Source organism: Acomys russatus, chromosome 22, assembly GCF_903995435.1.
Source record: "Acomys russatus chromosome 22, mAcoRus1.1, whole genome shotgun sequence".
NCBI lineage: Eukaryota > Metazoa > Chordata > Mammalia > Rodentia > Muridae > Acomys > Acomys russatus.
Window position 1 is genome coordinate 1,355,860 of NC_067158.1, and position 15,685 is coordinate 1,371,544.

A 15,685-nucleotide genomic window follows, 5' to 3' on the forward strand; every position below is an offset into this window, starting at 1 on the left:
TCTGTTCTCCACAGGCTTCTGCACATAGGCGGCCCACACTCACACACATATACATAGGCGGCCCACACTCACACACATATACATAGGCGGCCCACACTCGCACACATATACATAGGCGGCCCACACTCGCACACATATACATAGGCGGCCCACACTCGCACACATATATACATAGGCGGCCCACACTCGCACACATATACATAGGCGGCCCACACTCGCACACATATACATAGGCGGCCCACACTCGCACACATATACATAGGCGGCCCACACTCGCACACATATACATAGGCGGCCCACACTCGCACACATATACATAGGCGGCCCACACTCACACACACATATACATAGGCGGCCCACACTCTCACACATATACATAGGCGGCCCACACTCACACACATATACATAGGCGGCCCACACTCTCACACATATACATAGGCGGCCTACACTCACACACACATATACATAGGCGGCCCACACTCGCACACATATACATAGGCGGCCCACACTCGCACACATATACATAGGCGGCCCATACTCGCACACATATACATAGGCGGCCCACACTCGCACACATATACATAGGCGGCCCACACTCGCACACATATACATAGGCGGCCCACACTCGCACACATATACATAGGCGGCCCACACTCGCACACATATACATAGGCGGCCCACACTCGCACACATATACATAGGCGGCCCACACTCGCACACATATACATAGGCGGCCCACACTCGCACACATATACATAGGCGGCCCACACTCACACACATATACATAGGCGGCCCACACTCACACACATATACATAGGCGGCCCACACTCGCACACATATACATAGGCGGCCCACACTCACACACACATATTCATAAAATAAAACCTTTAAAAAGCCAGCAGCATTCTCCTTCCTCATGCTAGGGTCAGATAGAGTGTGTAAGGGAAACCCAGAAGAGTGTCTTTGCTTTTCTCCTCAAAGTAAACAGTCTTTTACCATTAAGGATGAGCTCCATTGTAGGCCATCTAGAAACACCCTTTACTTATTTAATAAAGTTCTTTTTACATTTGAGGTAAAAGTATTAAATCCTTTAGCTATAATTGCAGACAGGTCATTCTCCATATAGTTCTAGCAATATTGACATAGTTTGAAGCTGTTGTCAGACATGAGAACATTGAATCTGGCTATATCACAAAGCTAAAATGATCATTTAAGAATTTTTAGCTGAGATAAGCCAATGCTGTAAAACTAATCTTAATATATACATAATAGCAATCTTTTGATTACTGTTTGGGACTGGTAACAAGTCAAGTTTTTTATTAGAGAACATTTAGCTCAAGGTGTGTTGCTATGACAATCATGTAAACAAATGGCTTTAGCCTGGGGAAATTTATAATTAAAATTTCCCAAGTATTTTTAAAGAAATAATGTCATGCTGGCCATTGCTTGGAAATGGAATGATTTTTGCTTTATGTTTTACTGTAGGTTATACAGAAATTTTTGTATTTCCTTGTTAGACTGTTCTCTTGTTTTGTTGATTTTTAAATGTTCTATTGATTGTAAAAGATGAGGAAAATCATGGTGTAATCTTTTTTTTTTTTTTTTTTTTAAATATTTATTAGGTTTACAGTGTTTTGCCTGCGTGTATACCTGCAGGCCAGAAGAGGGCACCAGATCTCATTATAGATGGTTGTGAGCCACCATGTGGTTGCTGGGTATTGAACTCAGGACCTTTGGAAGAGCAAGCAGTGCTCTTAACCTCTGGGCCATCTCTCCAGCCCCCTCATGGTGTAATCTATACTTAAAAAAATTGAACTTCACTTTAAATAAAGTACTGTGTTTGGCCCAAGGAGTGACAGCAAGCAACAGAGAGACAGAAAAGTAAAGTTCTCCTGGGCTTTAAGACCTTTCAGTTTGTATGGCATATACCTGGGTGTAGTGTTTCTTTTTCCCTCCATTCCTCAACCTCTCCTCAACAGCTACTTCTAGTTGTTCCCCAACGGTTGGTTTCCCTTAACCAGCTGTTCACCGCCTGCTCAATTCTCCCCACCACAGATCCACCGAGACTTTCTCCTCTCTCCTCTTCACTGTTTCCCAGAGCTGGTCTGTGGGATACTTAGACTTAACCACACAAGCCAACTCATACTCAAATTTGCTTAGTTTCTGGCGGAGTAGCTTCATGAAGTTATCATTTTTTGTAACCTACTAATACTGTTTAACAGAATACAAAATTCAGGACATAAAGCTGACTAATAACTACTATGCTATGCCAGTTAGCATCAGCAGAACTCTCAATTAGTGTATTTTTCATGGCAAATGCTGTGACAAACACTAGTGAAGATGCTGTAGGCAAACGGTGAACAAAGAGTCTTCTCTTTCTGCAGAAGAAACTCAAGTTTGATTTACTTGTTTTCTCTAGTCTACAGACTAATAAAACCAGAATATGCTATTATTAGGCAATAATGCTTATGAAGGAAAAGACGCATGATTGGCAGGTAAACGATATCTGGAGTAGGAAAACTAAGTACCTAATAGAAAGCAGGATCACTGGGTTTCTCTACAGGCAGCAGCTCTTATAACCAGTCAGCGTGCACACCCTGGAGATTTTACATTTATGTTTTTGGAGTTGTATGATTTAATGACTGCTATGAAGCACACAAGTCTCAAAACCAGGGCGGTGCTCTCCTACTCAAGTGTGCATCCTATTGTTGTTTGAACCATAATCTGGTAAGAATGTATGGGCCAGCAAGATGGTTCAGTAGGTCAAGGTGTTCGCTGCCAAGCATGATGACTTCAGTTTGATCCCCTGGACCAATATGTAGAAAAGAGAGACCCCTCACAAATTGTCCTTTGACCTCCACAGGAATGTTCTGGTGGGTCCCTACTGTGTGTCTGTGTGTGTGTACAAATACAAATGAAAGTAAATAAAAAAAAAATGTAAAGAATCAATCTCACATAATTATATGAAGAGACCTAACACTGTCTAGCCACCAACTTGTATCTCCCTTTTTGGGTCGTTTTGGATAGAATAGTTCTAACTGTGGCCTACAGAACTCTACTCACTACCTGTTTGGCATGGTAGTACACTTCTACAGTCACTGTGCTTAGGAAAGATGAAGGATGATCAGTTCAAGGCCAACCTTGGCCTCGCAATAAAGGCCAGCCTGTGTAGAAAAATGAAAAATAAAGAAAAAGACAACTACTGGTGCAATCGGGAGATTGAAAAGGTAAGAGTAAACAGGAGAGTCTGCCCTTTATTATCCACTGACCTAATAGGGTAAACCCTTTATATTCAATTTACTCACCTGATGAAAGCAGTGCCTAACTTCACAGAGTAACTCAAAATCTCACAAGAAAACAGATCTAGAAGAGATCTTATTTATGAGAAGATCAGTGGCTTTATTACGCTAAACCTATGATTATCTTCTATAATGCTATCGTCACGGTCTTATCTTTACAGATTTACCTGGTGTCCCAACAGGAAAAATGTACCAGAGTAAAGGTATCAGGATCCCAACAACTCAGAGTTTTTGAAACAAAATAAGCATCGCACTTCTACAATTCTTCACATGTCCCTATCTGTGAGAGGGACTAGCACACATTTGAGAACAGCTGAGGAAATTGTTAGCACTTCTCTATGACAAAGATCTGATGAAGTATATGCCCAAATACAGGAAATACTGACATAAGTGTGCCGGAGTTTTCATTTTCTCTTTATGTTTTTCTGTCCAAGTACTTACAAAGCTAGTTCAGAAAAAAACAAAACAAAACCCCTAAAACGTAAAACAACAACTTACTGTTTTAAGTTCTTGGCGCAATTGCTGATTGTAATTTGTAGACTCTTCCAACCGAGCTTCTAAAGCAGCAATTTTTTCTTCTTTTATTTCAAGGGACTTCTTCAGAGTGGATTCTAATTTTGATTCCAAAAGTTTGTACCTACTATCCAAGTACAAGAGTAATATAGTTTGTCATTAGATGTCAAAACATTTTTAGAGACAATTTATGACTACAACACTGATGCAGTAAGTAAGATCCTTCATGCATAATATGTAAATTATCTTCCTCTTAGTGGTGGTCACAGAACAAAAGCTGGTAAGTAAAAACAACTTTGAATTACTGTCAAGACTGCCAAAACAAAAAACAATTAATGCTCAAAAGGGAATCTGCATAACTAAATCCTCAAAAATTTCTTCTAGTTTTATAAGACTAAAACAAAAAAAAAGTTGATGGATACATTATATCACACATATGTCTGTGATATTAATCTGTATTCATTTTTATGTAATGGCCTATATGATCAGTTTAAGACTTTAAAGTCAACATAAGATGGGCACGGTGACACAGGCATTCCTGGCCTACACAGAGAGTTCCAGGACAGTCAGGGCTACATTATGAGACCCTGTCTAAAACAAACCATCTCAATACTGGCTACCTTTAAGTAGTTTAAATAAAAAAGACAATGCTATACTCATGACACAGCCTGGTGGAGTCAGACAGATGTGAATATCAGTATTCTAGTTACTGCTCAATATTTTAGAATGCATGCGTCAGTTACTATTAGTGTGTGTGGAGGGGCATATGTGTTTAGTGTGTGAGTATACATGTTCACATGTACATTAGTGGAAGCTGAAGTTGGCATCTGGCATCTCCCTGAATCACCCTTGATGAATTAGAAAATCAGACAACTTCAATTAGTCTAGCTAGTAAGTTTGGCTTGAAGATTACAGGCAGCCACTATGTCCTATTTGGTTTTCATGTATGTTCTGAAGATCCTAGCCCTGGTCTCCATGCTTGCAAAGTAAGGGCTTTATCCACTGAGCCATCTCCCTAGCCTCAAATGTGTGTGTGTGTGTGTGTGTGTGTGTGTGTGTGTGTGTGTGTGTGTGTATTATTTTTTTGAGATAGGTTTTTGTGTAGCCCCGGCTGTTCTGGAACTCTCTTTGTAGACAAAGCTAGCCTTGAACCCAGAGATCCACCTGTTTCTGCTGGGATTAAAGGCGTGAGCTGCCTTAAAAAAGATTTATTTATTGTGTATACAGTGCTCTGCCTGCATGTACACCTCAGGCCAGAATGGGGCATCAGATCACATCACAGATGGCTGTGAACCACCATGTGGTTGCTGGGAATTGAACTCAGGACCTCTGGAAGAACAGCCAGTGCTCTTAACCTCTGAGCCATCTCTCTAGCCCTCAAATAATATTCTTATAGAAAAAGTTTATTACATTTGTTTTTAATCTATGCACACATTATGTGTACCTATGTGTGTGCCACAGCATGTGTGCAGAGAAGTCAGAAGAAAACCTGCAGAATTTGATTTTCTCCTACCATGTTAGTCCTGAGAATCAAGCTTAGGTCATAAGGCTTAGCCTCAGGAGCCTTTACCTACTGGGCCATCTTACTGGACCATAAAACAGTATTCTTAAGAATAGTCCTCTAGTGTATCTGAAACAAGTGACCCTTTGGATACTAAAGAAGACAACTTAAAAATCAGATTAATCCTAATTAAAAGGCTATGATTAACAGAGAAGAGGATTTTTAAAAAAATCTGTACCAACCATTTTTAAAGTTAGAGTAATTTTTATACTGTTTATAAAATCTTTATTTTCCACATCATTCTCATACATTAATTGCATTTCAATGTATTTTTCTCTGTTTCATATTTTTCCTCTTTTAGCCCACATCTTAAGAGAACTTTCCCCAAAAGAAGAAGCCAGAAACAAGAAGATACTATTGTTGGGGCAAAGTTTCCCTAGATAAAAACTGCAGCTCTCTGCTGAACACACCACACTCACCTGTCATCCGTACTCTGCTCATCATGCAAGAGTCGCTCTTTATTTAAACCTATCTTCTCAAGTTCATGAGTTAATTTTTCGAGGTCATTGTTCATTTGTTGCGTCTTCAATTTTTCACTCACTAAATCCTTATTTTAAAAATAATGTACAACTCAGTCAAGTGTCAAGCAAAGAATGCCAGTCAAGATTCTAATTACTACAACCCAAAAAGACATATCTGAACCAGATATGGAAAAATCACTGACCCTTCCTGTTATTACTGAAAAGCAGTTAAGCAGTACATTAACCAAGCTGAAACCACTTCTTAAAAATACAAGAAAATATATTTTGAAAAACATTCTTAATAGAAACAAACTCTTTTCTTGTGTTGCTACTTCTTTATAATGCTAATGTCACAAAACTAGAAGAAACTCTTTCCTGGTAAACACATGACAGGTTTTACAACCATAAGGGAATCTCCATTTTCATGGACTTCAATGAAACAGAAAAACTTACATGTAACTGGTTTCTATAAACGTGTGTGAAATACCACACCCTTGCCCCACCACAAACCTTTCTCATGGTAGAAGAGACCTCACCTTAGACAGTGATCTGAAGAACTACAGACACTTTTTATTGCTTGGCCTATTGTTCTTTGTTTGTTTGTTTTGTTTTTTGAGACAGAGTGTCTCTGTGTAGCCTTGGCTGTCCTGGACTCGCTTTGTAGACCAGGTTGGCCCTGAACTCACAGTGATCCGCCTGCTTCCACCTCCCGAGTGCTGGGATTAAAGGCATGCGCCACCGCGCCCAGCTTGCCCTATTGTTCATACTGGAAGTTCCTTCCTAATGCCTCTTACTAGAAAGGCAGACCACAGAATTGTCAGGTGTCCCTGTCTTCATGCCAACCCTCTGTCCCCATATTGGAGATTGAATACAGGCGTAATGTACGCTAGGCAAGCATTCTCCATAGGGCTCTACTTCCAGCCCCGGCAGACTTTCTAATTGACCTCAGTGGACCATGACATATGTGTGGCACAAAAAGAAAGGAGAGAGGCGGGAGTTTGGGGGTGGGGTAGGTGGGGGGGGACTTTTTTCTGATATATGTACCCATATAAATTTGAGTGCCACTTACATGTAAATCCTTATGCAAGTACCTGGTAAGAAACACTTGCTCCAATTATTAATGTCTTATTACTAATAATTTTTTAAAAACAACTTAAAATTTTCATCTAAGTAGGAAAGTTAGAAGTTGCTTCTAGTTCTGTTTCCAAAATTCTAATGAACTACAGAAAGGATGGCAGAAGTTACTGATGGATACAGTAAATGTGGGCTACAAATATAAAAAATTGTTTGACTTAAGTTTAGGTAAATAGGGCTGGAGAGATGGCTCAGTGGTTAAGAGCACCCACTGTTCTTCCAAAGGAACTGAGTTCAATAACCAGTGCCATGCCATGACAGCACAACTCTCTGCTGCCCTCTTTTGTGTGTAGATGTAAATGCAGACAAAGTACCCATATACATAAGATCTTAAAGTTTAGGTAAATATACTTACCTCACGTAATGTAACCAAAGTTTTAATATCAATAGTTGCTCTTTTTACAAGCTCCTTATTTTCTTTCTCTAATTCTTTCAGACGAAGGCAGGACTCTTTATATATACTAATTTCTTTGAATAAAGTTTTGTTTTCTTTTTCCAAATTTCCAATTTTCACATTATTTTCTTCTAATGTGGTATCTTTTATTTCTGCTTGTTGTCGGAGTCTCTTATTTTCCTTCTCCAATTGTTTCTTATCCTTTTCGAGTTGAGATGTCTCTTGCTCTAATGATTTGTTTTCTTTTTCTAGCTGTTCAAGTCTTTTGCTAGCTATTTTGAGTTCTTCTAGGATTTTCTGTAATGTCTGATTTTCCATCTCTAAGTCTTGCAGCTCACTCTCTAACTGTTGGATTTTTTTACTGCTATTTTCTAGAGCTTTCTGTAGCCGCTGATTTTCTGTGTCTAGCCCCTGGTAGCTGACTTCCAGGCGCTCTGTCTTCTTGCAGGAGGCCCTCATGAGCTCCAGGCCCTTCCTCAGCTGCTCCTTCTCCGTCTCCAGCTCCTTGTTCTCCAGCTGCAGCTGCGCCATCCTCATGCTCGCACACCTCAGAGACTCCACGCTCCTTCGCAGCTCTAAGTTTTCTTCATCAAGTTGGGAGTTCTCTTTCTCTAGGGATTCTAACTGAAACGTAAGGTTTTTAAAGCTATCCAAAGTTTTTTTTAATTTTCTATTTTCTCTTTCTAGCTCTGAGTTTTCTTGTTCTAATGCCTCAGTTTTTTCACAAGTTATCTTTAAATTAGTTATCTTCTTCTGTAACAATTCATTTTCTTTTCCAAGGCGATGCAACTCATTTTCAAGTTCTTCTGCACGCTCCCCTTTTTCTTTATAATGCTCCAATTCTTTTTTCATTTGCCGTTTCTCAAATTCAATCTTACTTAGTTTCCCACTTGTTTCTTTGATAGACTCGTGGAGAATTTTGTTTTCCTTTTCAATGTCTTTCACTCTTGCCTCAGCACTGATCTGCGAACGCTGCCTTAACAAAGACACTGTTTGATTCAGATGTTCATTTTCCTGCTCCAATATTTTAATCTAATTGGAGAAAAATAAAGAAGATGTAAAATTATAATGAATAGCCTTTAAACTTTCAAAAACTAACAAGGAAAGAACATGGGTACTAGAATGTATGGCTTAGTGCTTTAATCTGATAAATATTTACTGGAAGGCCCCTTTGTATATGGACTGTCAGGTCACTAAAGTTCATGTTTTTAGGGATTTTACAATCTAAAGGAATGGCTAAGAGAAAAGCAGTTACAATTAAAATGATTTTCAGATAATAGTTTAAATATAAACAACAAAATGCCCTAGTACATTTAAAAAATTTATCCAATTCACAGTATAGCCTGATATGAGTTTCAAACTTTTAAATGTTGAGGATTGCTGCCGCCACCATTGTCCTCCCTTGTTGTTGGGGTGGGAGGACCACACACATTCTCCAGATGCTCTTTACAGTCTGTCGGGCTGTTCCACAGATGCCTGAAAAGTGCAGGGACTGAAGAACACTGAAAATCAATTATTCTTAAGCAAACTATTAAGAATTTCTAAGCTTCTCTTCAAATCTCCCTGTTCAGATGGAATACAATTCAAGATCCCTACAGCAACGTGAGCCTGAATCTGTATGTGCTGCAGTTTCCACACACAGTGCTGGTGATAATTTATGATTAGGCACAGTAATTAACAATACGTGTATCACAGACCTCACCGTATTTTCCTCTTTTTTCACTGTGTAGAAAGCTTTAAATTTCTCATCTTAAGAAAGCACTTAATAGTTTCTCTGACATACATGAATTGCAACGTAGGGCCATTATTAAGTGAAATAAGGGGGATAATGGGAACACGGTGGCCCAGGGTTAATTAGTGACGGGCAGGTAGTGGGTACAGGAAACACGGTGGCCCAGGGTTAACTAGTAGGAGTGACGGGCAGGTAGTGGACACAGGAAACACAGTGGCCCAGGGTTAATTAGTGGCGGGCAGGTAGTGGACACAGGAGGAACTTGTGTGGGCAAAGTAACCATTCATTCCTGGCCTGGAATGGGCAAGATGTCAGGACACTACTCAGAATGACAGACAACTTAGAATCTGCAGATTGCTGACTACTGGAAACTGCAGGATACACTAATGACTAACATTTTTGGACAGTGATAGACTGCAGTTAACAGGGAAGGCAAAACTAAACCTAATGGGGAGCTACTGTAGTTAGTTTGAAAGTTCTAGCGCATGCCCTTATGCTGGTATATAAACATTTACTCTAAACTGTTTAAGAAAGAGATACACGAACCTGCCTCTCTGAATTTTCTCTGAGTGTTTCAATTGTTTTTTCAAGCTGAGCTTTCTCTTTCATTAGATCCTTGCTTAAATTTTGGCAATTCTGAAGACTTTGCTTTTCTTGAATAATTTCATTTTCAAGAATTTCCACCTAGAAAAATTAAGTCACAAAACCAACATACTTAACAGACAAAACATCATATCAAAAGAGATTTAATTAAAGATAAAATCATTTTAATAGCTAAGTGGTAAAAAATTAAGAATCTTACATAGAATTTCAAGTGGCATTCCATATTGACTTTATAAGCTGCATAAAATTTGTATACATGACTCTTCTATGCTAAGACAAATTTCTATTTTGAAATACAGAGGCAAACAGCAGAGTAGGTGACTATGATGTACTAACGAGGAGTGTACAAGTCTCACTGAAAAATTCTTGGCTACAGTGGATTTGTAGTATACAAATTTTATTACCCTAGAAAATTACAGTAACGGAGGAGGAAGAAATTATAAAAGATTGGGAAGTTAAAAGAGAGATGTGGTGATAAAAGTTTAATAAAACAGCCAACAAGGGACTTGGTGGAAATAAAAGGGGAAAATGAAAGAAGGAAGAACAATCTTGAAGAAGTAAACTGCAGCAAAAACATATTTTAGGCCAGGCATGGTGACATATGCTTGTAATCCTGGTACTCAGGAAAGCAAGACACTGGTGGTGTCACAATTTGAGGCAAAAGGCAGTAGTGAGTGCTGTCTCACCTCCTGACGAAAGACTTGCTGAACCTGACATATCGCCTTATTCCTGCAGTAGCAAGGATTAAACCCACGGTGCTGTGGCACAGAGTATACTGAGGACACACTTCAATCACTGAGCTACAGCTCTGCCAGTCTGTGGTGTTAGGAGAGGGGAAACTAGTGGAAGCAACAAGCTAAATCCCTGCCTTTCAGGGGGAGCTGGGACCTTGCACCTTCCACTCTATCTTCCTTTGTGTCCCAGCTGTGGTACAGTGAACAGCTCCGCTGATGGACACAGAGTTCTGCTTCATCACATGCCAAGCAGCCATGGAGAAGCCAAAGAAACAGCTCCGTGAATAAGAGCACCTCCTTCTGGGGACCTGGCTTCAGTTCCCAGCACCCACATGGAGACTCACAACCAGTGCTAACCCCAGTTCCAGGCAACCTGGTGCCCTCTTCTGGCTTCCCTGAGCACCAGGCATACATACAGGGAAAATACTCACAGACATAAAAAATAAAAATAATTATTTATAAAATCAAGAGAGCAAGCTCATAAGTTTTTCCCACTTATAATGTTTATATAAAATTTTATGTTAATAATGAAGGATTCTAAAGCAAGTTGGAATTTTCTATTTTAATAGAAGATACTTATAGAAAAAATCTTATAGTAATATCTCAAAAGTATGAAATTGCAAATCTTATTCAGTAATTAAGGTAACACTAACTTGTATACGTTCAAGAAGGATTTATTTATTAAGTATGCAGCATTCGGCCTGCATACCAGAAGAGGGCACCAGATCTCATAATAGATGGTTATGAGCCACTGACTGGAAATTGAACTCAGGACCTCTGGAAGAGCAAACGGTGCTCTTAACCTCTGAGCCACCTCTCCAGTCCTCAGGAAAGATTTTTTAGCCTATTAATAACTAAGTAATTTGGTTTTACCTACACACACACACACACACACACACACACACACACACGCGTGTGTTAGTAGTAGTAGTGTTGCCTAATAATGTGATGATGGGCTTGAGAAGAGACAGGCTTCTGGGCTTACCTGTGAGGCATTTGGAGTAGGGAAAGCCTCTAATACTGTCTGTGAGAAATCACAGTGATATGGTTGTATATATGCGCAGCACAAACATGGATGAACACCACACAGAAACATACATAGAAACATCTTAAAAATAAGACATAAATAAATGAATACACCTTTAAATTTTTAATTCTGTGCGTATGATGTAGGTATGTGTATGGGCATACCTATGCCACAGCACACTTGTAGAGCTCAGAGGACTTTTGGGAATCAATTTTTTCCTTCCAACCTGAATTCTGGGGATTAAATTCAGGCTGTTAAGATTTTCGTGGAACATGATTTTCTACAGTATAAAAGCTCAAATTAAACTCAATAACTAATTCAGGTAGTATCTGTTTACCTACTAAGTGCCAGGCATTCTGCTGGTTTGAAAATGCCAGTCTTATATTTGAAAGGTATGTCTCCATATTAACAAAAATTCTCATTTGTGTGTTATTTCAGGCAATCTCACTGTCTTCTTGCATCTGCTGGTACTGATTTTGAGATCTGGTTTCCTGTAGTCCTACCTCCACATCCAAAGTGCTAAGAGTATGTCAGTGATACCACACCCATTCTGTGCAGTGCTAGGGGTCAACCCAGGGTGTCAGGCATGTGAGGCTGCTTGCTTCTACCAACTGAGCTGTGTTCTGAGTTCAGTTTTGCCCAATTTTGTGATATACTGCTTACAAAGAATTATACCATGTGAGCTGCAAGCATATGCAAAATAAACTACTTGGTGACACAACTGAATGTTTCTATTGAATGAAAGATTCAATGATTAAAATTCAGGAGAAGGAGAGATGGCTCAGCTGTTAAGGGTGCTCACTGTCCTTCAGAAGGCCCTGAGTTCAGTTTACAGCACCCATATTGAGCAACTCACCAACCCCTAACTCCAACTTCAGAGGATTCCTCATGCCCTCTTCTGGCATTCCCAATCACCAGCATGCATATGGCCTACACTCGCACAAACACAAACATATAGATAAAAATAAATCTTAAAAAATTCAGTTTCATAACGTTAATCGGTGGTCTCTTATTTCCTACCAGTGTGATGGCTATAACCCAAGCACTCAGGAGGCAGACAGGAGGACCATGGTAAATTCAAGGACAATCTAGGCTATATTACATAGCGAGTTCCCAGCCAGTGTGGTTGACAATGTGAGATACTATCTCAAAACATTAAAATAAAATAAAACAACAACAACAAACCCATCTCCCACTGAAAGGAATAGTAACTTTCTTGGGAAAATGGCTGTTTCCAAAACATCTTGGAAAAATGTTAAAAAAAATAAGCTTCAATGCGGGGTATGTTGGTACATACCTTCAATGCCAGAACTGGGCAGGCGGAGGCAGTAAGCATCTGAGTTCAAGGCCAGCCTAGTCTATATAGTCTATACAGTGGGTTAAGGGTTCCCAGAGCTGCATATAAAGACCTTACTTTAACACGAGAACAGCCACCGAGAGAAGGAGGGAGGGAGGGAAAGATAGAAACCTTAGCACTAAGGCAGTGATAAGGAATCTGAAAATAGCTTTTATAAAGCCTCTCATAAACAAGCACAATCCCTAGTTACCGTCTAAATATCTGTCTTAATACCCACAGATACCTGTAGCCCTCAGACCTTATCATGGAAAATTCTCTTTGCAACATATTTTGACCATTATAGAAACCACAACCAATTCAACTGTGGAGACCAATTCCAGCTGATGTATCTACAACAAAACTCCTGCACCCAAGGCTCAAAAGGCTGTTTGCTGTAAGACTGTGTGTCCTAGAAATGGCAGAAACTACACCACTGAAGTCTCAACAACATGGCTACCCAAACACTAGCTAAACAAGGACAATGACACTAGCCATGCTAACATGGAAGGGTAGTGCTCATAAGGCCTCAACCCTAAACAAACAACTTCAGGAAGACTGACAGCCAGACAATCTTCCCCGGAGAAGAGCACACCAATTGGTCATCCAAAACCAAATGGTCACCCCTGAAAACATATACATACATATATTTAATATTATACAGACTGAGGTTATATTTATGAATTCAGGAACACACACACACACCCTACCTCTCATTTTTTAAAAAAAGCCATGAATTTGAAAGCAAGTAAGGGGAAATGGGTACACAGGAGGGTTTGGAGAGAGAAAGGGAAGAGGAAAAATGATATAATCTCAAAAAATATTTAAGAAGGCCCATGCTTGGATAGTAAGTAAAATAAATGCAGTAGGCTGTATTTGTATGCCTCAAATACTTTGAAATACACAACCCCAAAAACAAACAAACAAACAAAAAACCAAACCACTAAAACACATAAGAGTCTCAGTCATTCATTGCAAGAGGCTATGGGAAACTAACTAGTTCAGATAGAAAGGGCAAAAAAGACATCTGTGCTCCTCTATCAGCTGTTCATTTGAGAAACTAGTATCTTAAGAGAAAACAATACCTTTCAAAAGGAAGTTTTCTTGGTAATAAATCTAATCAAAAGGCTAACTAGCAAACACATCTTCTAAATGAGATATACATATACTTTATAAATATCCTGGGTAAAAACATTATTTTAAAGCACATTAAGCTTATAGATAAAAAGACAAAAGAACTTGCTAAGTAACATAACAATTGAAACAAGTAACAAATCGATCTAGTGGACAAATTATTTCATAACCTAATTCTGTCAAAAGAAAATGTGCTAGGAAAAAAGAGGACTTATATACTAAATTGGGACTTTAGCAATACAGCAAGCTCCTGGTGAGCTTCTAGTGAGACATGAGACTAGTCTGGGTAACTTTAGACTATTTAAGGTGCTAGAGAAATGGATCAGCAGTTAAGAGAAGTGCCTGCTCTCCCAGAGGTCCTGAGTTAAATTCCCAGCAACCACATGTTGGCTCACAACCACCTGTCCTGGGATCTGAGACATCTTCTGGCATGCAGGTTTACACGCATATGAATAAATAAATAATAACTAAAATAAATGAGCGAGCTTGAACAACATGAATACATTACAAGTAAAAATTTGTTATTTACTTATACTAACATTTAACATTACAATAAAAATTGAATTTTAGTTTACCTTTTTATTCAGTCTCTGGTTTTCTTTTTCAGCCTTTAGGATTTTTGAGGTGCTGCCTTCTGCAGAGTCCATAGTACTCCGAAGCTCTTCTACAGTTTTCATCAAACTCTGGTTTTCCATCTCCAACTTTAATAACTTACTTGATGTTAACTCATTTACCTCATGGCCCAAGGATTTCTGTGGTGCTGTAATATTGAAAAAATATCACCAGTAAAATTATTATTACTTTTCAATATTAAAAATATTGCTTTCTAGTGTACCCTGAAACACCCAATCTTTAACTTTATTAAAAAATTGAGTTATCTAAGATAGATACAATTAAAAAAATAAATGAAACAAAGTTAAGTCTTGAGCTTCTAACAAACACAATTTAGACTCAGGAGACTGTAGAACTCTAGTTCCAAAAGAAATTGCTTGGTAATTGCCATGTCAATGAATGCTGGGTATAACTATCACCCTGCAATTTTACAAGATCACTCTAACTTAAAATAAAAAGCATATCGTAAACTTTTGAAGCAAATTCAAATACTACAGGGCAGCTGAAGAATACTCACCCATAGTCTGAAGGCCATGCACACTGCTCATATCTCCTGAAGACAGAAGTCAGTGCTCAGCTTAGGAGCAGAGACCACACACCGGCCTACGGTGTCACCGTAAAGCATCTTTAACATACCACTATTTTTTTTTCCTTTCCCAACATTTTTATTGATTCTTTACAGATTTCACACCATACATTCTTATCATATTTGATTCCCAGTCCTTCCCTGTTCCTCCCCTCAGGCAAAAACAAAAAACAAAACAAACTCCAATTTGTGTTATCTACACATCAGTAGGGGCGTGGCCAAACTCTCTGGTCTGACCTCAAGATGGAGCCAAGCCCCTCTCTTCCAATAGCCCTGCTGGAAGTCTCTACTGTTGAGAATGACAACACACCAACATCCTATCACAGTTCTTTCTTTTTTTTTTTTTCCTACCACACAGTTCTTTTTTTTTTTTTTTTAATTTTTTTCTTAATTTATTCTTGTTACATCTCAATGTTTATCCCATCCCTTGTATCTTCCCATTCCTCCCTCACCTCCCCCCCCCCCATTTTCCCATTATTCCCCTCCCCTATGACTGTTCCTGAGGGGGATTACCTCCCCCTGTATATTCTCATAGGGTATCAAGTCTCTTCTTGGCTACCTG

At 39.2% G+C, this 15,685-nt stretch overlaps 1 protein-coding gene across 2 annotated transcripts in view; it reads right to left on the minus strand.

Moving 5' to 3' along the window:
* Positions 1-15,685, minus strand: part of Ccdc88a (coiled-coil domain containing 88A) — a 125,494-nt gene that overhangs the window by 36,663 nt on the left and 73,146 nt on the right. For both annotated transcript variants that reach the window (XM_051165166.1, XM_051165165.1), the window contains exons 13-17: positions 14,501-14,685; positions 9,641-9,778; positions 7,324-8,394; positions 5,793-5,920; positions 3,798-3,939 (exon numbers count right to left, since the gene is read on the minus strand). In XM_051165166.1, coding sequence (XP_051021123.1) covers positions 3,798-3,939; positions 5,793-5,920; positions 7,324-8,394; positions 9,641-9,778; positions 14,501-14,685 — 1,664 coding nt within the window. The remainder of the gene's footprint in view (positions 1-3,797; positions 3,940-5,792; positions 5,921-7,323; positions 8,395-9,640; positions 9,779-14,500; positions 14,686-15,685) is intronic.